Genomic DNA, 27314 nt, shown 5'->3' on the forward strand with positions numbered 1-27314 from the left:
TTACTATGATGGCATGGTATATATCTCTATTTATTTTAAGCTTTAATTTCCTTGGCAATGATTCTGAGATTTCAGTGTAGAACTTTAAAAATTCCCCAAATGAATGATTTGCAGATAAGGTAATAAAATTGACTAATTTGAGCCTTTTGTTCTCAGAAGATTCTGGGTACCTAAAAAGAAAGACTCTGCCCATTCCTAAGATTCTATCGATACATATTAAATAAGCAACTGGGTCATTTCTAGCAGCTCATGAAAAATGTCATGTGCTCTCCCCAGTGTATTAGCCTGGTGAAAGGTTCCATTCTAGGAGCTCTCAGAAAACTCATTTTCTCATGTGGCATTCTGTCTCACTGAGACAGAAACACAGTTAGCAGTTTCTTCAGCTTAAAAAAATAGAAGTATTCTGTGCCTGCCCAAGAACCTTATTTCATGTTCTGTCTGATTGTAATTGGTCATCTATTATAGGAGGTAGTTTCTATTGGCAGGTAGAAGTGAGCAAGATTGAATTGGATCAATTCCCCAATGACATGGAATTTATGTAGATAAAAGACATAGTATGTGACATGTTTATTTAGAGATGCATGCTTTCTTTTCTTTATTATTGCATAAATAGTGAACTGATAACTTATGACGCATATTACATAACAGAGAACTACATAATTGCCTAAAGATGGATTCAGATTCTAGGGCATTTTTCTTTCAAGATTGAGTATTGAGCAAAAGATTGAAAATGCTCATCACTGTAATTTTATTTGAAACCTATTGAAACAGATGTTACATTTTAGTTTGCTACTGTATTTTAAATACTTTCTTTCTTCAATATTCATTAAACCAGTCTTTTCTTCTTGTCTTTAATAAGAGTAACATCTGTTTCTTCTAGTTCAATCAAAGCAACCACCTCAGGAGTCTCACTTTAAAAATAATGCTATTAGAGAGACAGTCTAGATAGAATATGCTTCATTAAAATTTTACATTTGCATACTACACAAGCCTTTCTAGCAATTACAAAGTTAGGGAGATGGTAGAGAAAATATTGTAAAACAATTTAGTCATCTTATGAAAAAAAAAATTAAGACCAGAAGGCGGAATATGGTTTTAAAGATGTTGGTTTTAGGTTAAAAACTGCCTCTGTGAAAATACTGGTTTCCTTTTGGAATGTACAGTTGAAAAGTTTTCATCATTAGGAATTGGTGAAGAAATGGAGATATCTATTATAGTCACATGTAATAATCTTTCAGTTTAAAATTAAATCAAAATGTTGCAATAGCATGTTTTTTAAACAAAAATGTGTTAGAAAATGTATACTGTGGTATATCTCAGTCTCCTCAAAGTTAGTCACCATGAGAAGTCCTTGCTTGGAATTGGATTTAGTTTTTGAAAATATAACACATTCAGAACCACATCTATTAAATAATCTAGTTTTACAAAATTCATTTTGCTCAAGATTGGCTTTAAAAAACAGTTGAATTTGATATTAACAGGAGATATATTGGGAGCTACTTGTCCAAACATTCAAAGTCCTCACTACTGATATTATATAATACTACTGGATATATATTGAGGAGGGGGGTATTCATAAAGAAAACCAATTGTAATAATTTCATAACAGCTAATGCTTATAGAATTAAAGTCCAACAAGACAAGGTGATATGTAGAGAGCTATTGTCACTCACTGAATAAGAAACAATACTAATATGTACTGAAAGTTAATTATGTACCAGGTATTGTTCAAAAGGATAATATATGCCCTTAGTTCTCACAATAACCATAGGGAGCAGATACTTCTGTTATCCCCATTTCACAGGGGAGGGAAGCGAGGCAGAAAGAGGTTAACTTGTGGGAGGCTCAGCTATTAGGTGAGCAGAAATGAGATTTGTATCCAGATGTCTGACTTGAGTCCATGCACTTGACCACTGTTCTATTCTGCACTCCTAAGGGTGGCTTTGTAGGCCAAACATCCCTTCTTTTACTAGCTCAGTCTCTCATAGGGGCATGTTTCATATGTGCCTGAATAGAATAAAATCCCCAATGTAGGGCATTTCTCCTGCAAAATCATTAAGAGTACCTTTTGACTAACTCACATATATAAACTTTTACATGCAGCTTTAACAGCAGTGTATTTGTCTAACCTTGTCAGACTTCTGGCACATTTATTTGCAGAACAAGTCATCTTTACCTCGAAGTTGTTTGAATGCAGGGATTTTTTCTATGTGTAATGCTGTCACTGGGCACGTTTTTCTAAGCTTCAAATGCCCATTAGCATAACATTAGGACTTTTTTTTTTCAGTTGCCCCGAATATGGATATTTTTGATGTCCACCTTGTTCAAAAATGTTACACTTGTTTAGAAGGATATTTATAACAAATATACCAATATTTGTAATTATGAGGTAATAATCCAAAGAAAAGTACTCAGCTTAAGTTTCAGCTTCTTCTTCTGTGAAAGCAATGAACCAAAGCTTATATATATATATACATATACATATATATATATATATATATATATATATATATATATATCAGAGAGAACAGGTAAGGGGGAGAGAAATAGAAACATCAATGATGAGAGAGAATAATTGGTCTGCTCCTGCAGACCACCCTCCCACACACACACACACATACTGGGGATTAAGCCTGCAACCTGGCCATGTACCCCGACTGGGAATTGCACAGTGGCCTCCTGGTTCATAGGTTGATGCTCAACCACTGAGCCATGCTGGCTGGGCAAAGCTTCTTTGTTTTTTTATCTAATAATACAGATATACTGCTTCCCCAGTCAGGAGGCTCTGTTCTAGTGCTATTAGAAATACAAACTCATTTATTTCTCAAAAGAAATCTATAAAGTGGACATTGCTATTTGCATTTTAGAGAGGAGAGACCTGAGGCACAGAGAGGCTAAGTAAATTGCCCAGGTTAGCAAGAACAGGAGCAAATGCAGAACCCTGGCTTCTGGACTGGCCCTCTTAACCACAGCATTGTTTCTTGTGCTTGGCTCTCTTGTTGCTCACTGTTGAGAAGAGTCCATACAGATACACATACACTGTGTATAGATGGTGCCAGACACGGGCGGGCACTCAGGAAATTTGAGGCATAAGTCTCTTTTTTTAAGTTTGAGCATCAGCACCCTTCTTTATCGGGCCTGTCCTGACCACTGCCCAGCCGTGAGGAACACGCTGTGTAGCAGGTATGGGTCGTTGGTGGGTGTCTCCCTTCTTAGGGACAGTCATTGGCTATAAGACAGTGAGTGGAGGAATAACACCTCTTTCACGGAAAAGGAGAAGTGCTACTTTAGTTCTATCTAGTGAAGTGTTCTTTGTGATTTATGTTCTTAGATATTTTTAATAAAACTTGGAATGACAGTACATTTCTTTCCAGAATAAATGTATTGGTATTTATTGTAAGTTTATATCTTATATCAATGATTTGATCTGCTGTGGTGTTCTGAGTGACTTCCATATGGCTTTGAATTCGAAAAGTTATTAAATGTCATTAATGTTTCGTTTCATATGAATTAAAAGTTATTAAGCAATATTGTTAATTTGCAAAATTCCTTAAAGAGGTGATTTCTTATAGCTTCTCTGATGCAAAACTTATTCTGTACTACTTCTTCCAAATGGTAGATAGTCTAGGTAGTGATAAAGGGAAAACACATTTTGGAGCAAGTCTGCAAGAGAGGTCATATAATTTCATACAAAGTTGTTTGAGTCTCCATTGCATTGGAGAGAAAAGACTCAGGCAGAGGTGAAATATGCTGAAACCATGGCCTCCTCTTTTTTTTTCTCATCATAAAATGTGACAGCTGAGTTCTGAATAGTGGGGGAAACTGCTTCTTGCGTGTCAAAAGGTCCAGATTAAAGTCTTATCTGTACAAAATAATAACAAGATAGCAGGTTTAAGAGCACTGATCCACTCATTACAAAGTGAAGAGTCAACACAGAGCTCTCTTTGCTCAGTTTCACAACAGAGGTGGTTTTAATACTCAGGAACTTATTTTAATGTGACTTGGGGGAAAATGCTAGAGTTTGCTTCTCAGCCCGATAGTATAAAACTTCCATTCTGAATTTTAAGAGAAAAACACCAATGTAAAACAATACTAAAAGCCCTGTCCAGTGTATCTCAGTTGGTTGAGCATTGTCCCATGCAATCAAGAGGTCACCAGTTAGATTCCTGGTCAGTTCACATGCCCGGTTATGGCTCACTTCCCAGTAGGGGTCTGCAGGAGGCAGCCAATCAATGTTCCCATCTCTCTCTCCCTTCCTCTCTCTCTAAAGGCAATTAAAATATTTTTTTAGAAAACATACTGAAAGACATGTAGTATGTGATCTTCCAGTACAACAGAAATCTGACATTGCAAATGCTGAAACTTGATTGTGTCTCTGTTTATGTGCAACTCCCATATTATGTGAGATAAAGATATCGATATCACCAGAAACTGAGCTCTTGTACAGTAGTGGCAGAAAATTGGTGTGTGTGTGTGTGTGTGTGTGTGTGTGTGTGTGTGTGCGTGCGCATGTGCACGAACATGCATGTGTGCACGGTATAAGAGAACTCTGACCGTAGATGCACAGAGGTTATATAACATGCTTTCTTTTTTGTTTTGCTTATATTTGTGTGTTTGTTCTAAGAATTCAGCCTCTGGAATCAAATAAATATATCTGAGTTATAATTCTAAGTTCTGATATTTATTAGGTACAGATGCTTACATTTTATCAGATTCAGTTATCTCACCTACTTATTTTGGAAATATATACCTATATAGTTTAATTTTCTGTGAGTTATAGTAAGTCAAATGCAAACAAAGTGCTTAGCAGAATGATTGCCATAGGAAGTGTATCCATAAATACTTGCATATAAAGAGACCATGAAATTAGATTTGTTTCTAGAGTGAGCCTTCGGGGTATTATTATTTTTTTTATAACATGAAGATGAAGAAAAATTCAAAGAAGCAGCACATTTTCTTTTGAGCAATTAGATAATTCTCTCCCCCATTGAAGAATGGGCTTCATTATATTTGAGGCCCATTCCAATCACAGACTGCTGAAGCTTGCCTCTGGATGATTATTAACATGAAAAGTTCAAAATAATAATTGGAACTAAAATGAATAGAAATCACAGTTCAGGCTCAGATGTAGCAGTGGCTGCTACCAATAGGCTGCTTTTATCTTTGGTCCAGTGTCTCAAGTAATTAAGTTTCCTGGAGAAAATAAAGTAACCTTTTTATTTTAATCTGATTGGAATAATAGATATTTTGCCATGAACAATTAAGCTGATGATCTTCTTTCATAAATTCATTTTGTGAAGAAAAGATTTTCACAAGGATTTTTAGAAGGCTTTCTGGTCTACCATAGAAGATGGGACACTCTGTCAGTTAAAGATATCTTACAAGTGGCTTCCTCTGATGTGTGATTATTTGGGATTAAATTTGTGGAATGAACATTTGTAAGATTGATGTACTTGAGATCCTAACCTCAGTTTGAAACAGGGTTTATCACATTGAAAAGGCAAAAACAAAAGCCAGAATCAAAATCAGGCTCTTTTATGGTTAATTCATACTAAACCCAATTTTGTACTTGAAAGAAAAATCTTATGGTAAAGATACAGGCCAACTACTTGAAAAGAAAGTTTTTTAGTAAACATTGCTACTACTTGTCAGACAGCTAACTGATTTTAATTTAATTTAATTTAATTTTTAACTCCTTATTGATTTTAAGAGAAAGAGACGAGAGAGAGAGAGAGAAAGAGAGAGAGAGAGAGAGAGAGAGAGAGAGAGAGAGACTCACTTATTTGTTGATCTACTTATTTATGCATTCATTGGCTAATTCTTTCTTTAAAATATATTTTATTGAGTTTTTACAGAGAGGAAGAGAGAGGGACAGAGAGTCAGAAACATAGATGAGAGAGAAACATCGATCAGCCGCCTCTTGCACACCCCCCACTGGGAATGTGCCTGCAACCAAGGTACATGCCCTTGACTGGAATTGAACCCAGAACCTTTCACTCCACAGGCCAATGCTCTATCCACTGAGCCAAACCGGTTTCGGCTCATTGGCTAATTCTTATATGTATGTGCCCTGACTAGGAATCGAACCTGCAATCTTGGTGTATCTGGATGACACTCTAAGCAGTTGAGCTATCCAGCCAGGGCTTGATTTTAATTTTAGAATAAGGTTTTACATTTGCATAGTAATTTCAGCACAAAAAATATATTTATCTATGTATATGTGTTAGTATATGTTTCATAGTTTGGAAGTCATTTACTATTAGTTACTTTCTGTTCCCCCTGTTGAATTAAATGTGATCCAATATGGAATTTCAATTTCCCCTGTTGAAATAAAATGTGCTCAAATATGCAATACTGAATTAAAATTTGAACATCCTAAAATGAATACCTGAGATGTGATATTTGTAATGATATTTACCAATATAATTTATAATGATATTTATCAGTAAATACTACCTATGTGTGACTATCTTCAAAGTTCCAAAAGGCCTTACTATTTTTCTTTAAAGTAGCATTCCTGTTTAACAGTATAAAGCAACCACTAGTTTTTGCTTTTGCTGTAAAGGACCACATAGTAAATAGTGAAGGCATTGCCAGTGAAACAGTCTCTGTAGGCACTGTTTTTTTTTTTTTACTCTGTCTTTGGCAATGTGCAAGCAAATGAGCATGCCTGTAGTTCAATAAAACTTTATATGGACATGAAATCTGAATTTTATATAATTTTTGCATATAATTTGACATTTTTATTTTATTGATTTTTAATTATTAAAATACGAGAACATTTTTAGTTATCAGGCTGTATCAAAATGGACAGCAGCAGCCTGCATTTGGTCTGTTAGCTTTGGTTTTCAAACCTCAGACCAGAGCCTAGGAGCTGACATCAGCGTTTCATTAATTTACTCTCATTCCATTTTCTATGCCTTTACCTGCTTAGGCTTGTGTTTCTTTGGTGAAGCTGAAGTGTATCTTCAAGTTACTTCTACCTGTGGTTCTATATTATTCTACCTAGAGCTGACTAAAACAAGATCACTTCCCTTGACATAACATAGAACTTTAAAAGGTCAAAGAAAGCCATTTTGATCCTCATAAACTTCTCTGTCTCTTAATGTATTTCTTAAACTCCTTCCAGATATTTGTGTTCAGTGGCCATTCTCTGTATGCTCCTTAATTTTCTAATTATTCTTCATAAAATAAACAGAAATTAAACAGAAACTTTAAATTATTATCTATGTAATGGAGAGCTTGATAGGATTTTTGTTTCCTAAGATCTTTGTCCTAAGCAACAATGAAGTGTGAGTATTAGGGGTGAGTGTTGTTGATTTATTTTGCTATTTTTTTAATTTATTTAAATATAACCTACTTTATTATAAAAAATACCTTGTTGGTAAATGATCTGATAATTTACCTCGCTTATTAGTGATCAATTAGCACAAATAACTATAAAAATAGTTAATTTCTACCAATTGTACTTACCATATGTTCTTATTGAGAAAAATTAATAATACAAAAACATTTCATAAAAAGAGCCACATTAGACAAATCATAATCCATTTTATGATGATAGAGGCTAGTAAAGCTAACCAGAAAGTAAGTTATTAAATTAAAATAATTCATCATTACTTTCCAAACGACTTATTTACTTCATTCATTTTGCCAAGTACCACAATGGCACATTAACATTATCTCCTTAAATTGGTTTACATTACTCCTTACTTGGTTCAATGCAGAATAAAATACTTACGATGTTAAATAAACATGACATATCAATTGTAAATAGTACTGAATTTTCCTATATTAAGATATAACTAATTTTAACTTATAAAGTTCTAACTGTTGATATTAAACATTGTTTAAAACTGAATCATCTTAGGAAAATAAATGTATTTTGTACTTTACAGGTTCTGGGCTGAACGATGGACAGTGGCATGAGGTTCGTTTCCTCGCTAAGGAAAATTTTGCTGTTCTCACCATTGATGGGGATGAGGCATCAGCTGTTCGAACTAACAGTCCACTTCAAGTGAAAACTGGAGAGAAGTACTTCTTTGGAGGTAAAAGACTGACATTTTTTAAAAGTCTTTTAACTAATACATTGCTAAAAATAAAGTTTCAATGAAGTTTGATTATAAAGTATTTATATTTGCTTCAATGGACACAGTAGATATCAGGAAAATCAGTCATATCTCATTGTGTTAAAATAAGTGGCAATTTTGTTTCTTCACGATGAAGGTACTAAAATGACATCAGCATGTTATTCTAGTCCAATTCGGGTATAAAGCATGAGATTCTGAAACTACTTATTTTCATAATTTTATATTAAAAGGTCCTTGTATTCTATGTTCGTCACCTATTCTTGTGTGATTACCCCAAAATATGGTGGCTTACACAGCAAGCATTATCTCACAATTACTCTAAATGAGGGAGTCAGGCATGGCTTAGCTGGGTCTCTCATGAAGTCATACCCAAGCTATTGGGTGTGGTTACATCATTTGAAGCCTGAATTTGGCTAGGTGGTCTGCTTCCAAGAAGACACACTCGCTTGGTTGACAGTCAGTGCTGGCTGTTGGCTCGGGGGCCTTAGTTCTCCTTCATGTGGCTCTGATCCCTCAGGAGGCCTCTCCTATAGGTGATTGGACTGAGAGGGAGGGAGCTGGAAAGGCAGAGAAAAGGAGTAAAGGAAAGGAGAAAGGAAAGGAAAGCCACAAGCAAGAGAGAGTTTCTAAGATGTAAGCCCAAGTTTTCTTACAATTCAATCTTGTAAATGATATCCTACATATACAGTCATATACAGTTTATTAGAAACTAGAGGCCTGAAGCAGGAAATTTGTGCAAAAGTAGATCACCCCCTGGCTGCTGGCACCTGCTTACCGTATTTTCCAGCGTATAAGACGACACTGTGTTCTAGTAAAAAGCCTGCTCAGATTGGCCAGAGTCAGAGGGGCGGTCTATTAAAAAACGAAATGGTGTTGCCTTGGAAGTGGGGGATAGTCTTATACAGCAAATATAGGCCTAAACCTATGTTTTAACTGTAAAATTAGGGGGTCGACTTATATGTCGGAAAATACGGTACTTCTCTCTGACACCCAGGATCTGGATTCCCTCCCTCCACCAACAGGTACCAGGGACCTGGGCTTCCCTTGCAGTCCCTGCTTCATCTGGAAGGTCATCTGGTCTAATTAGCATATTACACTTTTATTATTATAGATGAGTCACTAAATCTAACTCACACTTAAATAAAGGGATCACACAAAGACACAGGGGTTATTCAGACCATCCTAGAGATAGCATATACATATCTTCTTAAGTAATGTAAAGATTAATAAGGAGGAGGATTCTCTTAATGATAAATGTTACATATGTAAAAGAGTGTTGTAGCATAAACTAGAAAGTTTTCTATGTTGAGGAATGCATCTAGAAGAATTTCTTTTCTTTTTTTTTAAATCATTGATGAAGTATGGTGACACCTTTTATTAATGTGCTAGGTTTTTTGTATAGAGCAATATATCTTTTGTTAAGTTATTGCCTTTCTCATCTTAAATCATGCAATGTGAAATCTAAACAAATACACTGTATCATTAGAAAATGCCTTTGTTTAAACTTTAAAGATATATGTGCACATATATTTGCCTCTAAAATATAGCTATTAATATTCACATGTATATTTATCTGCTTATACAATATAAAGTAAGTTTATAGATCATTATATGTATCCAGTTTTTTCTAATTATTAGAATAAGTCTACTTGAGAGCAGCCATCTCTTACAGGGGTGGGGAAAGTAGGTTTACAGTTCATTGTGAGTATGTGAAACAGCTTATTTTTATATTATTATTTATCAATCATTGTTATTATTTATTTGTATTACAACTGTAAATCTACTTTTGACATCCCTGTGTGTCTTGTTCCCAACTGAATCCCCAAGGTTCTACAAAAATTCCTGGAATATAGTAGATGATGAATAAATAGTTATGAATTAATTAGTAAATTCTGGAAAATAAGGGAGACAAGCATTCTATACTCTGTTAGTAAAAGAAGAAATAGATGTCACCGAAACAGGTTTGGCTCAGTGGATAAAGCATCAGCCTAGTGGACTGAAGAGTCCCAGGTTCAATTCCAGTCAAGGGCACATACCTTGGTTGCTGGCACATCCCCAGTAGGGGGTGTGCAGGAGGTAGCTGATGTTTCTCTCTCATCAATGTTTCTAGCTCTTTTTTTTTTTTTAAATATATATTTTATTGATTTTGTACAGAGAGGAAGGGAGAGAGATAGAGAGTTAGAAGCATCGATGAGAGAGAGTCATCGATCAGCTGCCTCTTGCACACCCCCAACTGGGGACATGCCCGCAACCAAGGTACATGCCCTTGACCGGAACCGAACCCGGGACCTTTCTGTCCCCAAGCCGATGCTCTATCCATTGAGCCAAACCGGTTTCGGCTGTTTCTAGCTCTTTATCCCTCTCCCTTCCTCTCTGTAAGAAATCAATAAAAAAAACGTATATTTTTTAAAAAAGAAAAGAAATAGAAGCCTTAGGAGCTTTAACTGAGTTTGTAGGCAGTACCTGAACTCTAAATCTCTGACTCCTGTACCAGGGAGTGTCTCCCTCTGTGTCATTGTGATGATGAGTGACAACTTGGAGACAGAAGTCCTGACCTAGACCTCTGCATCTGTAATCTTTCATGGCATTTTGGAAATTGAAATAAAAACTACCAAAGTTTAAAAAGGCTCACAATAAATAATTAATAAGTGGATGAAAGTTAGACAAAAAATGTTTTATTGATGTGAGAAAAAGCAGCCCAATAACCCAATTGGATTTCCTCCAAAGAGATAGTTGATATGATGGTTTTTTGGCCAATGGTTGTTATTGTTGTCATAGAAAATGGATCACTCTAGTCAGTTGGAAAGCTATTGACAATTCCTACCCATACAAGTGCCAATGGAATATCTTTGGCCATGAATGAGCTTGCTGATTGTCTAAGGCCATTTTGATCTATTTCCATCTAGATCTGTAAGCAAACAACTATAACCACAAATTTATGGCACAGAGTTTATAGGAGATGAGAGCTTTATAGATTGCTACTTACTTTACTAATTTTGGTTTTCAAACTGAGCAGTCTGCAGCATATTTCTTCCCTCTTGGATTGCTGATGCTCCATTGAGAAAAGCTGTCAGCAAATGGTTTTGATGCTTCCTTGGTTATGTCTTCATTAGCTGAGTCCTCAGGGTATGTAGAAATCACTAGGGGAATTCCTTACAATTCAACTTCTCAGGTCCTGCCTCTACAACATGAAAATGCAATATGCTGAGAAACTAAAGAATTCTAAATCTCAAGTGCTACTGAGACCACTGATCTAAGGAAGTGAATGTAGATTGACGTCAGCCAAGTTGAATGCACATTGGTTTAGATTCTTTTTGAAAGATAAAATCAACCAGTGAAAAGTGAGATAAGTAAGAAATGGCTACTTTTTAAATAGCTTTGGCACCTTGAAACAGTGAAATAAAGTCAGAGTCCAAGGTCTAAGGCACAGGTAGATTTTTAGTAAGTGAACTAGTGACCTGGTACATGATATTCATGCACATTAAAAGAGAATTATTTAGAAGAAATATTTTAATATTGCTATTTGCCCCTTCAGAGATGAAAGAAAATTCATAAAATTTATGTAAAAATCTTTCTCTTGTCAGAGTCTGGGGTGCACTGCAAGAACCAGAGTCAAGTTCCCACTCACCCATGTGCACCTCAAAATCAGGAGACCCATACCCAGATGACCCCACCCCCATTTGGCTAAATCCAGAACAGGCTGGCTCAGGACCCCCAGCTCAGGGCCAGGGCAGGGAACACGGCCTGAGGTCCCCTGTCAATCCCTGCTGGACAGGAGGCATGCCCTGAGGTCCCCCACCCCGGTGCAGGGGTGGGGTGCATACTGACATCCCCTAGTCTGGTTCCTGTGTGGGACATGCAGCCTGAGGTCCCCATCAAGCCCCACCAGGCAGGGGGCACAGCCTCAGGTCCCTGCTGATTGCTCATTAAGGCTCATTATGGGAACTTGGCCTCCACTGTGAGTGAATCCATCTTGTTATGGCATGATGGTCAATTTGCATATTCCCTCACATAATTAGATAGGATAATTGTAGCAAGTTGGCACAACATTGTTGATACACATCTATACTAATAAAAGAGTAGTATGCAAATTGGTCAGGATGTTCGCACATTGACAACCAAATAGCAGGCTGCATGGGGTGACCAGGCTGGCAGAGGAGTTCATGAGGGATGACCAAAGGACTGAACAGCAGGCTGCATGGGGCAACCAGGCCAGCAGGGGGGTTAATGAGGGACGACCAAATGACGGTACAGCAGACTGGGTGGCGAGACCAGGCTTGCAGGGAGGTTAGTGAGGGACAACCAAACAACTGAACAAGCAGGCTGTGTGAGGTGTCCAGGCCGGGGGGGGGGGGGGACAGTGAGGGGTGACCAGGCTGGCAGAGGGAGGCATTCAGGGGTGACTAGGCGGGCAGAGGGGGAAGTGAGGGGTGACATGCCAGCAGGGGGGATAGTTGGGGGTGACCAGGCCAGCATAGGGGGGCATTTGGGAGTGACCAGATCGTCAGGGGGAACAGTTTGGGGACCAAGCTGGCAATGGGGACAGTTGGGGGTGAGCAGGCTGTCAGGGGAGCAGTTAGGAGCAATCAGACAGGCAGGCAGGTGATCAGTTAAGAGCCAGCAGTCCTGTATTATGAGTGGGATGTCCAACTGCTGGTTTAGGCCTGATCCTTGGGACTTCCCCCAAGGGGTCCCAGATTGGAAACGGTGCAGGAAGAACTCCCTCCTTTGCACGAATTTCATGCACCTGGCCTCTAGTGCTTCTATAATGTCAGTGAAATCCTAGTGCTCTGACTTGCTCTACCTTAAATAACATGTTCTCTTTGGGCAGCTGTAGCACAGTTCTGGAAGCAGGATTTTTCTACACTCATAGTCAAGCCACAGCAAGCCTCCTAAGCTAGTGGTTGGCACAGGATCACTAAGTGGTTCAGACCCTATTGCCTTCTCTAAGGCTCAGGTCACAGGCCTCACTGTACATCATCTTACACAGGTTGCAGGTGTCTAGAAAAGAGGTTTTGCCAAACTACATATCCTTAATACCTTTAATTTCCCCACTGAGATCTCTTTTTTAATGTCATCTAACATTTTTGCTATCAAACCACTAATTTCACCAAAGAAAACCCAACCTGGCATTCAGGGGATTGCTTGGAGGAAGAGAGCAGAAATCCTGTTTTCTGAAACAATGCTCAGGACCACCTCTGGCAAGTGGCTTCCCTATTAAAACACTGGCTGCCTCTGGGCTGTAACTTGAAACACACACAACTACACAAGTTCATACCATTTATGCTGAAAATGTTAAAATAAGTCACCGATGTTCTAATGAAAGCATCTTAGGAAACGTTAGTATAGTGGGATAAAATATCGACTTTGTTCCAAAAAAAATAAATGAGCTTTGTGAATGGTGCATACTTGATTTTGGATCCTGGCTTCACTTTAGTTGATAGATAAGTTTAATAATTTGCCCTACTTTCTTCAACTATTAAAAGGCAGTAGAATCTGCTTTGTGAAATTACACAGCGTGACCTGTTAAACCCAAGGCCTGGCTCTAGGGATGCTAAATAATGACTGCCTTTCCAATTTATCTTGAGACTTTTCACTCACAAAGAGACAACCCTTCCCCACCCACAGGGAAGATTCCAGATTCACACTATGTGCTTATCCAAAGCCTCACTAACTTCACTACTCAAAGCTTTCCCTCATTAAACACAAATTGTAAAAGTCTCCTGCCCTCGTGTGCTTAGTGACAGCCGCTAAAACACATCCCCGCTTTGTTTGTTTTGAATTTAAATCCTAGTCATGCATCTGCTTTTGCATGGACTGCCCACTGTTTCACATCCCTGAGAGGATTTATCTCCTGTGCCTGCTGCACACTAATCCCAGGAAGGTCTTGGTTCTCCTCTGTAACACTCATGATCAGATATTTCAGCACAGTTTTTTGGCTAGTTCTTTCCTGGGAATGAACAGAAAAAGAAAGTTTAGGATATTTCTTCAGCAAAAGATACTTCATGTGTTTTAACTCTCCCTCTACCACTCAACTGGAATTCCTTTTGTTAACACTTTATTAACTTTAATAATAAAATAATAATAAAATAATTTATGTAGTAACTGCTTGCTTGGTAATAAGTGTTCTGGTCTTGGCCCAGGGCCATTGTAATAGGAGAGTGGAAAGATTTTTAATTTCTAAATTGTCTTAAAATTGGCATTTTTTATTATCCCCGTTGTTTTCATTTAGAAAGAGGAGAGGCCGAAACCAGTTTGGCTCAGTGGTAGAGCATCGGTCTGCGGACTTGAAGGTCCCAGATTTGATTCCGGTCAAGGGCATGTACATTGGTTGCGGGCACATCCCCGGTAGGGGGTGTGCAGGAGGCAGCTGATCAATGCTTCTTTCTCATTGATGTTTCTAACTATCCCTCTCCCTTTCTCTCTATAAAAAATCAAGGAAATATATTGAGAGAGAGAGAGAGAGAGAGAGAGAGAGAGAGAGAGAGAGAGAGAGAGAGAGAGAGAGAGAAGAGGTAGTAAGAAGTTCCAGAGCCAGTCTTATTGGAAGGGAGTTGTAAGAAACACAGTGGGAGGTGGCAGCTGTGAAGAAAGTGCCAATCCTCGCTCAGTTAGCCAGGTTCAGTGGTTGAGCATTGACCTATAAACCAGGATGTCAAGGTTCAATTCTCAGTCAGGGCATATGCCTGGGTTGTGGGCTCAGTCCCCCATAGGGACGTGTAGGAAGCAACCAATCAATGATTCTCTCTTATCATTGATATTTCTCTCTATCTCTCTGAAATCAATAAAGATATATTTTTAAAAATTAAAAGATCACATCTCTTTCCAGTTACACATTTAAATTCACCTGTGCAAGCCCTTTAATCCACTGAATACAGTTAGTAGTTACAGGTACAAGGGGCCAGAGGATTTCCTATCCCCACCTGGACTGCCAGTTTCTGCCACATGTGCCTCCCCGCAATAAGCATTAGGTCAGAGATACTGATTGTGCTGGGCTGGAACAGCTGATCTTATCAAAACAAGGGATAAGATTTAATTATTATGGCAGATATAACTTTTCAGGATCTTGAAGATAAAAATAATTGCTTTTTGGATCAGGTTCCATGTTTTATCTGAGTGCAATATATGTACATGACTCAAGGGTAGCAGAGCCAGGGTTTAAGTAATTTTATTTACTAAATATTTACTGAAATGTGGTAATATTATTTCTGCTGAAGCCATTTTCTTACTGCTGAACCAGTAAGAAAAAAGAAAAGAAATTTGCTCTCAGAAGGTTACATTCCAGTAGAGATAACTAACACATTCATAAATTGAGTCTATTTGGGAGACAGTGAATGGGGAGGGGATGGGAAGTTCTTGGGGAAAGGGTTGAAAAGGATGGCCATTCAAAGTCATGTGGCAGGGAAAGCCCCAATAAAGGTGGGGTTTGAGCAAAGAGCTCAAGGGGGTGAAGAAGCAGATTTGGAGGAGCTAGGGGTAGGGGCAACCTCGGAGGAGGGAAAGGAAGGATGACATGAAGCGAAGCTGAGGAGCCTGTGGGGTGTGTGAAGGGAGGGGTCTGGCAGGGCTTTGGGGATGTGACTAGGCAGAGGCGGGATTGTGAAGTCTTTGACTCAGTGAGATGGAAAGTCAAGTCCACACCAGCCTGGCATCAGATAAAAGAAGTTAGTCTATGAAAGCACTCAGAATCAGGAATATCTTCTAAGGAGAGGGCTGGGACAGGTTTGGAAGCCAAGGGGCAGGTGGTAGTAATAGATACCATTTATTGCATATTCACTCCCCCCTTCTTTATTGAGGTACATTTGATAACTAAAAACTGTATGTATATTTTAAAAATAAAATAAAATGACCTCTCACTGTTTTGAGAAAAAAAAAAAAAAAAGACCACAGCTAAATGAGAGGGAGAGGGCAATGGTGCCTGTAGCAATAATCTAGATAAAGAGATGGACTAGGTTGTAGCCGGGTGAGGGCCATATGAGGGGGCTGGGTGGGAGAACAATCAATTCTGAAAACATTTTTGGAAATCAAGCCAGCAGGACTTGCCCACAGTGGGACATGGTCTGTGTGTGCCATAGGAAAAGGAACCAAGAATAACACCAGTCTGCCTGATAAAAAGGCTCAGGCTTTCCCTTCACACTATTGCACACTTCCTCCTTCCCCTTCTAAACTGTGGGGTCCAGCTGCCAGTGTTTCCCTAAAGATTGCTTCCAACCTGTGCATCATAAACTACTGAATGTGTTGTTATCCATGCAAGAAACTCATTCTTCCTCAGAAACAATGAGGAACATGAACTACCCCCTCTCCACATATTCACACACTCTCTCTCACTCTCACTCTCACTCTCACTCTCACTCTCACTCACTCTCACTCTTACTCTCACAGTGTGTTCTTTTTACTGCACTACATATAGATATATCAGGGTCAAGAGTCTATTGATTTAAAACCATCTCAGGTAAACTAAAATTCCAAAAAGTCTCCCATTTGGGGACCGCACCGCCATTCAGAAAGGCAACTGGAGAATACTGACTCAAAGCATAAAATCAATGGTCTCTTGAAATATTAGTTCACATATAACCTCCTCGTGCCTAGACTTCCAGCTTGAAAGCATGTTCCGATTATAATATTTTCCTCTTGGTCTTCTTTCCATTCATGGGCCAACACTACTAAGACCTGAGGGTGTTAAGAGATAAACTATTAATTGTCTTTTGAGAAATAAAATGGAAGTTAACCCTTACCTACATATACATAGTGCTGGATATCATTTACAATATTATTATCTAAATAGATGGGTGCCCTATATTCTGTTGTTTTCAAATTCTGCCACCTCAAATTCTGTATAATTAGCCTCTCTTTGAAATACTAATTTAATATTAATGATAGAGTCACTTTTTCTGACCAACTAACAATTTATTAAATCTTAAAATGAGAAATGAGGAAACCACAAGTTAAGAGATTCCTGTAAATTGTTAGTAGTGTATTTGATGTGAATGGGCTAATGTTATGGAATCATTGGAATTCATTTGTCTTTTATTGCTTTTGAACCCATCAATTAATTTTTTGTTCATATTGATTTTTATTGTTCTTTTACTATTTCACCCTGACTCATTATTAAATGTGATTTTCCCCTCCCTTTTTTTTTGTCTTCCCTTATTGTAGTGAGTTAACTAGTAACTAGTAACTCTTTCTCACTTATTAGCTTCTGAAACAGAATTTGATTGTACATAAACAAATGCATGTTCATTTAAATATTCAGATCAGCATTTGCTATTCAAATTTTTTCTCCACTTAAAAAAAAAATGCAATTTAAAGCTATTTCTTTCCATTATAGGAACACTAGCAAGGAGAAATGTTTCTCTCTCAGTCCAATTCCCAAAGAATTTTTGGTTGTTTTAGTTTATTTTCCAATTATGTGCATAAAAGAAAAGGGCAAAGAATAAGAAGGGAATTGCACAATTAAATTGAATACATTAACCTCATCTGAAAGGAAAATATTCATTATGTAGTCCTAAATTTCGAGGACTATTTTACATCTTCAATAAATAAATTTTGACTAATGGTATGATTTTGGCTAATTATCATTAGAATTATTGTGATATTCTACATGCCTTTGCCTTTTCCCCATGACTAGCTTGAATTGGGAATATTCAAATTTAAGACAGAAGTCTAAGTAGTTTTTCAAATAAGAAAAATCATGAAATTATGAAAATTTGAGTTGCAAAAATTGTCTTAATCCATGGCTGTTTATCCTGGCATACTCTGCTTTCTTGCCTCCTTAAATTAATTTTTTTTTCTTTAAAAACTCTGGATTAAGAGAACATAATGTTCTGAGTGTAGAAATAATATAGATATCCCTACAAAAATGTGAATTAAATATTTCTCTGTGTGCATCTTTTAGGAATTATCTTTTATATCTGAAATGCTCTGAAGATGAAAAAAAAATTGACCAAATTTTAAAATTGACTTGTGTATCTGGTGCAAATGTGTAATATATGTCAAGTTTTTACTTGTAGAACATAACTATTTATCCTGCTCATTCCATCTAGTTAATTTTATAATGCTTTACTCCCCAAAATGAAGCAATTTATACTTTCCATTTTCATGAGTAATGCTTCAGTTCAATGCTATAAAGATCAGAGGTTAAGACAATTAGACTTTGGGAAGTTTTGGGCACAATAACTCTGAAGGATAATGAGGTGAAAGAGAAGGAATTGGTCTGACACCTGAGGAATAGAGAGGGAAGGACAAAGATTGCCTTCGATTGCCTATGACCCCAGATATACCTGTGCTGAGATAGTGCTGGTTGGCCATAGTCCACAAAAATTATCTGTTAGAATCCCATGTCAGATAGAAATGGTCTGACTCAGGTTCTCTTGCCATGCTGAGTAATTGGTGCTGGGTGGGGGAATATGGGCTCAGCAGGAGGACATATGAGGATTCTAAATAGGTCAGACAACTGTGACCCTCAAAGAGGAAACGAGGTGTGATATGCAGCTCATGTTGGCCACAGAAGCTTATTGGGTAATGATACAAATAAGAGGAAATAAACCATCTAGGAAGTTCCTTCTAAACCAGAGAAGTTTTATTGTGGTGATTGTTTTCTAATAAAATTGGTATCTGTTTACATTTCTGATTCACCTTGGCTGAATGAATAGAAGAAATTATTTTAAAGTACTGATTTAAAAAAAATAGCTGAAAATTCAAAAAATAATATGTGCAGAAACAACAGTGAAATGAAATCCTGTGTCCATAATTGGGCTCATCAGCTATTGTTTATTTTTGTTTTCCTGTTTTGTTTTTCCTTTAGTTAGCCAATTATTTATATATAAACTTCTCCCTTTGAACTAGGAAGTTGTTTTTTCTGAGTGTGTGATATTCCCCCTACTCCTGCCCCCCCCTCTTCCCCCATTGTTGAGATTTTAAAGATCACAGACTTAAAAATAAGTATTTTTTTTAGTCTAGTTCATCCACTAAGTAATCAAATAGAATCTTTGCTAAAATCTCACTTTTTAAAAAATTAACATTTGGGCAGGAGTTTGGAGTACAGGGGAAGCGGGTGTGGGGGCGGGGCAGGAGGTCCTGCTTGCCCAGCTCAGTAACCAGCTATCCCTCAAATAATTAAGAATCATTATCCACTCTATCCACATTATCCAAGGAAACTATAGTAATTAGGAATTTATAAGTCTCTGACCTTTAAGGCTCTAAAAAAAGATGAATCTCTAGTAGGGAAATGCTGAGTCTTTTTCAGTATAGGGTGGGGAGGAGGATTTGAGGAATTAGGACAAAACCTTCTTAGGTATTCAGTCAGATGTATTCAGAGTCTGGCCCTATTTTTTTTTAAATAATTTTCACACATTTTCCATCAAAACATCCCTAAGGCTCTCCAATATCTGGCTCTTCTGATCTCCCTTCCCTGCAGTTAAACATAATGAGTGCAGAAAATGCTACTGCACCTCCTCCAGCAAACCCAATCTGTAGCTACAGACAGGTTCTCTAGCTCTGTTTCACAAAATGCCTGAGGTTGGAAAGAGATGCCTCCTGTGCTTTCTCAGACCCTTACTGAATAAAAGAGTGTGCAAATATAAAATTTGAATGAGAATGTTCTCTGCCAGCGGTGGACCATGTGAAATTCCTACTGGGGAAAACCTAGATGTCTCAGAACATCTCCAATAAGACAAAATCCTTTAATACCATCAGAATTTTTTCCCATTATTCCTGGCTATTGCACAAACTTAAGTGATGTTACTCTTAAATTCAATAGGTATACATGGTTTTAGGTTTAATATTTCAAAGAAAAGAATTTATGGAATGTAAAAGGAGAATGGCTCTTAGAATACCTGTATTAATTCTATATGTGGAAATAATGTTTGAGAAAGATCAAACAGAAGAGAAATGTCAGTTGGGCTTCAGGGTGGAATTCAGAGTGAGCAGGCTGAATGAAGCAGGGAGGTGATGCCTGCTATATGGACACTCAGAAGTAGAAGTAATTTTGTTACTTGCCAAGCTAGTGCAAAAGGGAACCACTGATTCAAAGACCATTAGGGGAAATCTGTGTATTTGCTAAGATGATGCATGTTTTTGAACCAGCTCCTGTACCTTCATACATATAAGGATTTTCTAGGGCTCCTCTTGGAAAAGAGCATTAGGCTCATCCTTAGTGAAAATTTCATTCAGTTGTTCTGGGGTAGGGCCAATGCATTTTAACCAAGCATCCAGGTGACTTCTTTTCTGTTTATTTGTTTTTTTATAAACTATTTATTGAGATATAATTCACATAGCACAAAATTCACTTTTTACAGTGTAAAATTTAGTGGTTTTTAGTGTTTTTGCAGAGATGTGTAACCACCATCACAATCTAATTTTAGGTCAGTTTTCTGATTCCAAGTAGAAAGCTCAGGCTCATTAGGAGCCCCTCCACATTCTCCTACAACAGCCCCCAGCACTAGGCAACCCCTCGTCTACTTTCTGTCTATACGTTTGCCAATTCTGAACATTTTATAAAAATTGAAACACATTATAGGTTATTTTTGTTTTACTGGCTTCTTTTAATTAGTACATTGTTTTCAATGTCTATTCAATTGCAGCATTATTACAGTACTTTATTACTACTTATCTGCAAATAATATTTCATTGTATGGACATACTACATTATACTCATCCATTCATCAATTGATGGACCTTTGCTTCCACTCTTTGGCAATTAAGAATAATGCTGCTGTGAATATTTGTGTACAGTTTTTTGGCAAACACATTTGCCCTTCTTTCTCTTGAGGATAAACCTAGGAGTGGTAGTCCTGGGTCACATGATAATTCTATGTTTAATATCTTAAGAAACTGCTGAACTACTTGCTGGTGATCCTAATGCCTTGGTGCCCTGTCCACGCTTTGAGAAACACCAATTTAGGCAATAATTTGGGTTTTATCAGGATGCAAAAGGAAAATAAGATATTTGTTGGATTCTGATCATGAAAATCCTGGATTCCTTAAAATGAAAACATTAAAAAAATAATAAAATTCTGGATAATGACATGAGGTGAATGTCATTAAGTGGAAAGTTAGAAATACAGAAAGAAAAAATGAGGGAGGAAACAAAAGATCTCCAAAATTAAAAAAGAAGAAGAAGAAGAAGAAGAAGAAGAAGAAGAAGAAGAAGAAGAAGAAGAAGAAAAGATGTTCTTGTTAGGTGATGATATGGAGAAAGAAAAGTAGGAAGAATAAAGTGTATCTTAAGAAGCCTCCTTATTGTATCAAAAATTTCAGAATTTTTAGTTAATCATGCTTCTTCTATTTAAAAAAATTAAGTGCACATTTTCATTGTTGGGGAAGTTAATCTCTGAGGATGTGCCAATAATATAATAAATAGTAATAACAATTAAATGTATTTTCCCATTTTTTTATTCTTCAAGTGAGACCAACACAGAATCTCATCAGTTATTGCACCCAGCTCAAATCCAGTTCTCTGAATGATGTGTAGCCCTCTCTGTTAGGTCAAGATTTGTTTCTTTGCGGTCTGGTGACCTGATAACTGCAGTACACACTCTTATTTTGAAGATAAATGCAGGAAAATCATACAGCCATCTCTGATCCATAGCAATTTTCAAATCTTGCTGGCAGCAAGAGCAAAGAGTATTTTTCAGCAAGAGCAGAGTATCTTATTCCAATGCCCTCTGGATCCACGGTTTCACTCTCTGAGAGGTCCCTCCTATTCCATTGTCCTGCATGGCCTTAGCTGGAAAGGTTTTTCAGATTGTGCCCTTCTGGTGGGTCCCATCCTTTCATAGCTGACTCCTGCTGAGACAGATATAATTCCTAAAATTGCTTTAGTCATGTGACTTTGCAGGCCACGTTTGTGGTTTCTGTGGCAATATAATTCTCTCAGAAATATTGTAGTCTTGTATTTTTTTAAAAATATATTTTATTGATTTTTTACAGAGAGGAAGGGAGGGAGATAGAGAGCTAGAAATGTCAATGAGAGAGAAACATCGACCAGCTGCCTCTTTCACAATTCCTATCGGGGATGTGCCCACAACCAACGTACATGCCCCTGACCGGAATTGAACCTGGGGACCTTTCAGTCCGCAAACCACTGAGCCAAACTGGTTTCGGCTTGTATTTTTTTTTTTTTAAGATAGGTCCGTGTGCAAGTAACCAAATGTAAATATCTGTTTTTGATGTGTTTTAAGCTTCCCTATATTCTGCTAATTCCCAGTCATTCCTTTGCCTCCCCCTCCTCCGTTCAACCTTCAGGCTTTGAGGAAGAATAACCTTTGTTTGAATTTTATTTTTCTTTCATATATTCATTTTGTTTTCATCTATTTAGCATTCATAGTATTTAGTACATGACAGAAATCTGCTGAAGATCATATATTTGCCTCAAATAAGGGTTAGATACTAATATAACAAGTCCTATTGAAAGAGAAGCTCTGTTATCTTCCCTAATTTTTTCATCTTTACTCTTACCTGAAGGTAATAAAAGACATCTTGGACTATAACTTTCTTTCCATCTAAGGCTCTCTCTTGGCATCTATGGCTTAGAATTATTATAGTACTTTAAGGATACAATCCTTTTTACTATTTAAAGCACGAAAATTAGGGGTTCTCCATCAATTTAGATTGCCAATATAAGCAGAGAACACCTTCCATTTCAAACTGGATGTTGTTGTTTTGTTTTATTTTGCTTGTTTTTTTTGTTTTTGTTTTTATCTCAGCCTGCAGGCTGGCTAGTTCTAGAATGAGTTCATCACTCTTTTGAAGATTTTGCTGAACATAGCAAGAAGGAGCCAACTTACATCAGCATTTGAGTATTCCCTAATATTAAAAAGTTCAGTTGGCACCTGATATGCCTTCCAAGGAACAGCCATGAATAGTATGTCCAAATATTTTGCTACAAATAATGAAGATAAAAATTAATGAATGAGCAAACAGATTGATTCATCTTAGAATTTCAATAGAAATAATTGCTAATTTTCCTTCTGTTGATCAGGCAAGCTCTGGGAATCTGCAGGAACCCTAAAGCCCCAAAACTGACTTGAAGAGTTTTATCATGTTTTCTTCTTAAAATCAAACACACTCTAACACTAATATTCATTAGATTTTCTATGTTCTAGCAACTACTCTTAAACAGTTTACTTATTAATCCTCAAGATAGCCCTATCAGGTGACTATTCTTATTGACTTTAAGCTTCAAGTTATGTGATTTTCCTGAGGATGCTGAGATCTTAAGAGTGCATGAGGGTTTGAATCTAGGTTTCTGATTCTAGGCACTAACCTCCTAACCACCATAATGCATTGTTCACTAGAATGTCTGCATCGAGTTGGCAATTTCTTAATTACTCCCCAAGTAAAATTGTAATCACTGCTTTGAATGCTCCACATAATATTGTTACATTAAAACTGAAATCAATCAGATCAGAATAAAAGGGCCGAGAAGTTAGATTAGCCCTACTTTAGAAACCCCTAAAGAGAAACTGCCCCCAGCTTCATTTCACAGCTGTCTGATGTCTAAAATGAAGAAGGTGAATAACATTTTCTCTTATTGACTTTTCTCATGGTATTTACAGGAATGAGAGTTAAGTATATATAAGTATTTAAAAATCTGTTCTGTGATTAGTGGGGCTTTATTAAAAAAAAAAAATCTTCTCTCCAGAGTTCTTTCCTTGTCTCTGTAAGAATATTTGAAAGCTGCCTATCATGCACTCAAATGCCATTCGTAAAGGTTGATACACTAAGCCATTATCAGCCAGCAACACCTTCGCAGGAATTAGTTGATCAGAAGGAAAAGGATCTTGAGAGAATTAACCATAAGAAAAACATCAGAGAGTCTAGAAAGCCTAAATAAGCTAGAGCTTATGAAAATTGTCTAGAGACGGTTTATAGAAAAAAATTAAGTATGTTAGACAAAAATATGGTGATAATTCAGGTTGAAAATGCAGTCTCATCTTAACAAACAATAAGAAAGGAGCAAGGCAAGGTTACATCACTCATATTTTTCTTCAGTATTCCTCCACAGGGAAATGGGATTTCAACCTGGAAAAGGGAAAATGAGTGTCCAGGAAAGGACACTGGAATGTAAAATCAGTGAAGAAAAGAAGAACTACGGGTTGTCTGTAAGAAGAGCTCTTAGCAAAGAATGTAGATCAGGGATATAAATTTTAACTCTCTGTTAAAAATAAAATTATACAGTCTGTGAACTCAGCAACTAACACAGCCAGGAGTCATGGCGAGCATAATATTTTTGAGTCTCCAAACCACCCAGGGTCCATGAAAGCACAGCTGCTCCAAGTCTACAGCCATAGAGATGGTCTCAGGCAAAGATGTGAAACCAGCAGGGACCACTGTCAATTGTAAAGTAGGACAGGGCAAATCCTCTGAAATAATTATGAAAATTGATTATCAAATTGATGACTAATTGATACTTACTTCCTGGCATTTTTTGTCATTTTTAATAGGCATGATAGATTGAAAGATAAAGGTGTTTTCATGGGCAAGCCATACTCATTGGAGGAGAAGCTCCGACCCTCCTGCATTCACACACTATTTGAAAATACAAAAATGTTGCCTGGCTGCAGGAGTTAACCGGATCCCTCAGCTTTCCTGGGGCAAAAAAAAATGTCCGAGAACTATATAGACACCATAAGTTTAACCTGATTTAATAAAGCCTTAGAGCAAAATCTGTACTTGAACTTTAAAGCCATAATTAAGTTCACTCGTTTTTCCTTTAATATGAAATTTTGACCTCAAATTTAATAGACGTAGGCCAAGAGGAAAGGAATGTGCTGTCTTCATAAAGTTTTATGGTCTGACCTCTCCACACCTTTCTCTCCGCACCTTTACTTTGTGAAGCTGAGAGGAAAAACACAACAGAATTAGGAATGGCTGATGGCTGCTTGTCCATTGCCAAGGGCTTGGGCACTCCCGCACCCAAAATCACACACAGAGGTACACATGCCATATCTTCTACCACCACCATGGATAACAGAGTGAATGTGAGATGAAGGCAAGTAAACTATTATAAAAGGCCCACTTTTTATGTAACAAAATAAAAAGTTGTTTTTGAAGTTTATTTACCTTAAGGAGACAATAAACTTTATAAACATCTGGTTCGTATATTTATATATAGAATTTGATTGCCAGCATCATGGCCTCATGGCCATCGGTATAAGATGTAGCCATCTGTGCCTGGGGGGAAGGTGTGGAGAAGGGCAGAGTGCAGGCCTCTCCCACCCACTGGTAGGCCCCCCCCTTCTCTGAATTCTGGACCCTCTTCTGAATGTGTGGCTCTTACCTAGTATCTCAGATAATGTTCCCTTAGTCACTAGCTCAGATTAATTTATAGCTCTCTGCTTCTGCCTAACATCTTTTACTGCCCTTCGCTCAGGTACACTTGCACTATAGACACAGTGAGGTCTTTAAAAGGCAACACTAGGCTATTAGTATCATCCCTTTCCTGGGAAATAGTTTTTATCAGACTATAATAATGACATTAAAGCAAGTTTATCAACTTTGCAGATGACACAAATCTGGGAGGAATAGCTCGGAGCACAGCAGAGTTGTTCAGGATTAGAATGGAAATTTTAAAATCTATGTCCAGCCAAAACCGGTTTGGCTCAGTGGATAGAGCATCAGCCTTCAGACCAAAAGGTCCTGGGTTCGATTCCGGTCAAGGGCATGTACCTTGGTTGCAGGCACATCCCCAATAGGGGGTATGCAAGAGGCAGCTGATCGATGCTTCTCTCTCATCGATGTTTCTAACTCTCTATTCCTCTCTCTTTCTCTCTGTAAAAATTCAATAAAATATATTTTTTTAAAAATCTATGCCCATCCCACCACTAACTAGTGGTCCTCAATTTCCCTATAAATGAGAAGAGTAAGGTTCTGTGAGTTAAGCTAATGGCACATGCATCTGGGGACTGAAGAATAATTACGTCCCAGATCCGTTGGCCTAACCTTGTGGCTCTTGAGCCATATGCAGCTCTTTGGCTCCTTGATTGTGGCTCTTCCACAAAACACCATGACCTGGGCGAGTCTATTTTGAAGAAGTGATGTTAGAAGAAGTTTAAGTTTAAAAAATTTGACTCTCAAAAGAAATTTCAATCACTGTACTGTTGATATTTGGTTTTGTTGACTAATGAGTTTGCTTACCACTGGCCTAACCTTTTTTTTCCGTATATCAGAGTATTCCAAGCCAGAAGTGATGGTATCTGAAATAAGACAGTGGCAGTGATCATGGAAAGGATGCAAAAGGACAGATTCAAAGCATATGGAGGCACATTATTCTTTGGTAGCAAAGTGAATGGAGGCCTAGTGATGAGTTCATTGTGGTGCAAACCATGATTACCATAGTCACTGGCTTAGACAACTGGTGAAGCTGTACTTATCAATAAAGTTTGAAGAAAAAGAAGGAGGTTTAATTTTGGAAATAATGATGGCATTTTACATATATCAAATAGCAGGTTTCTTCCTGTAGAAATATCCTATATAATAAAAGCCTAATATGCAAATTGCCCCCTCCACCTGGAGCTCAACCAGGAGTTTGTCCAAGAGACTGGGAGTTCAATCACTTGCTATGATGTGTGCTGACCACCAGGGGGCTGAATGGAACATGGAAGGCTTCAGCTAAGCACTGCAACCTCTCACCAGCTACCTGCGGGCGAGAGTGAAGGGGATGGAGGTGTAGTGAGAATGCAGGTTGTCCTCAGAGCTTGCTTCCACTCCTCCTGCTACCTTCTCTCAGAATGCCAGGGCTTACGCACCAGGGAAGGCCCCATGCTGAGAGGTGCCTGGCACCCACAAGGAGCCCACTCCACAACCGTGTCACCCGTGTGGTGTCTTCCAGGTGAGCTGGGTTGCGCCCACCAGGACCACAGGGGCCAGTCAGGTTCCCTATGGGTTCATGCAGGAGCCGGTCTAGGGTCTATGAGGCAGGCTGGGAGAGAGTGCACTGCCCACCTGGCTGCATGTAGAGCATCTGGGCAGCCCAGGTGCAGCCCAGCACCCAGAGGTCAGCTTGGACCTGTCCTTTCATGCCAGATGCTCGCACTATGATTGCCAGCCAGGCCTATGGACCACACCCTATTTGAATTTCATGCACGGGGCCTCTAGTCTCATAAATAATTGACTAAATAGGTTTAAATGTCAGAAGAGATAGTTTGGGAGTCACTAGCAGCATTAGAGGTGGAGATGATGGTCAAAATTGTGAAAGTCCATGAGGGTAGATAGAATGAGGTA

General features: G+C 37.9%; 1 protein-coding gene across 1 annotated transcript in view; it reads left to right on the top strand.

Moving 5' to 3' along the window:
• Window positions 1–27314, top strand: part of CNTNAP2 (contactin associated protein 2) — a 1655787-nt gene that overhangs the window by 868504 nt on the left and 759969 nt on the right. The window contains exon 9 of the mRNA XM_036429148.2: window positions 7899–8048. Coding sequence (XP_036285041.1) covers window positions 7899–8048 — 150 coding nt within the window. The remainder of the gene's footprint in view (window positions 1–7898; window positions 8049–27314) is intronic.

The sequence above is a fragment of the Pipistrellus kuhlii genome, unplaced genomic scaffold (assembly GCF_014108245.1).
Source record: "Pipistrellus kuhlii isolate mPipKuh1 unplaced genomic scaffold, mPipKuh1.p scaffold_m20_p_10, whole genome shotgun sequence".
Lineage (NCBI taxonomy): Eukaryota > Metazoa > Chordata > Mammalia > Chiroptera > Vespertilionidae > Pipistrellus > Pipistrellus kuhlii.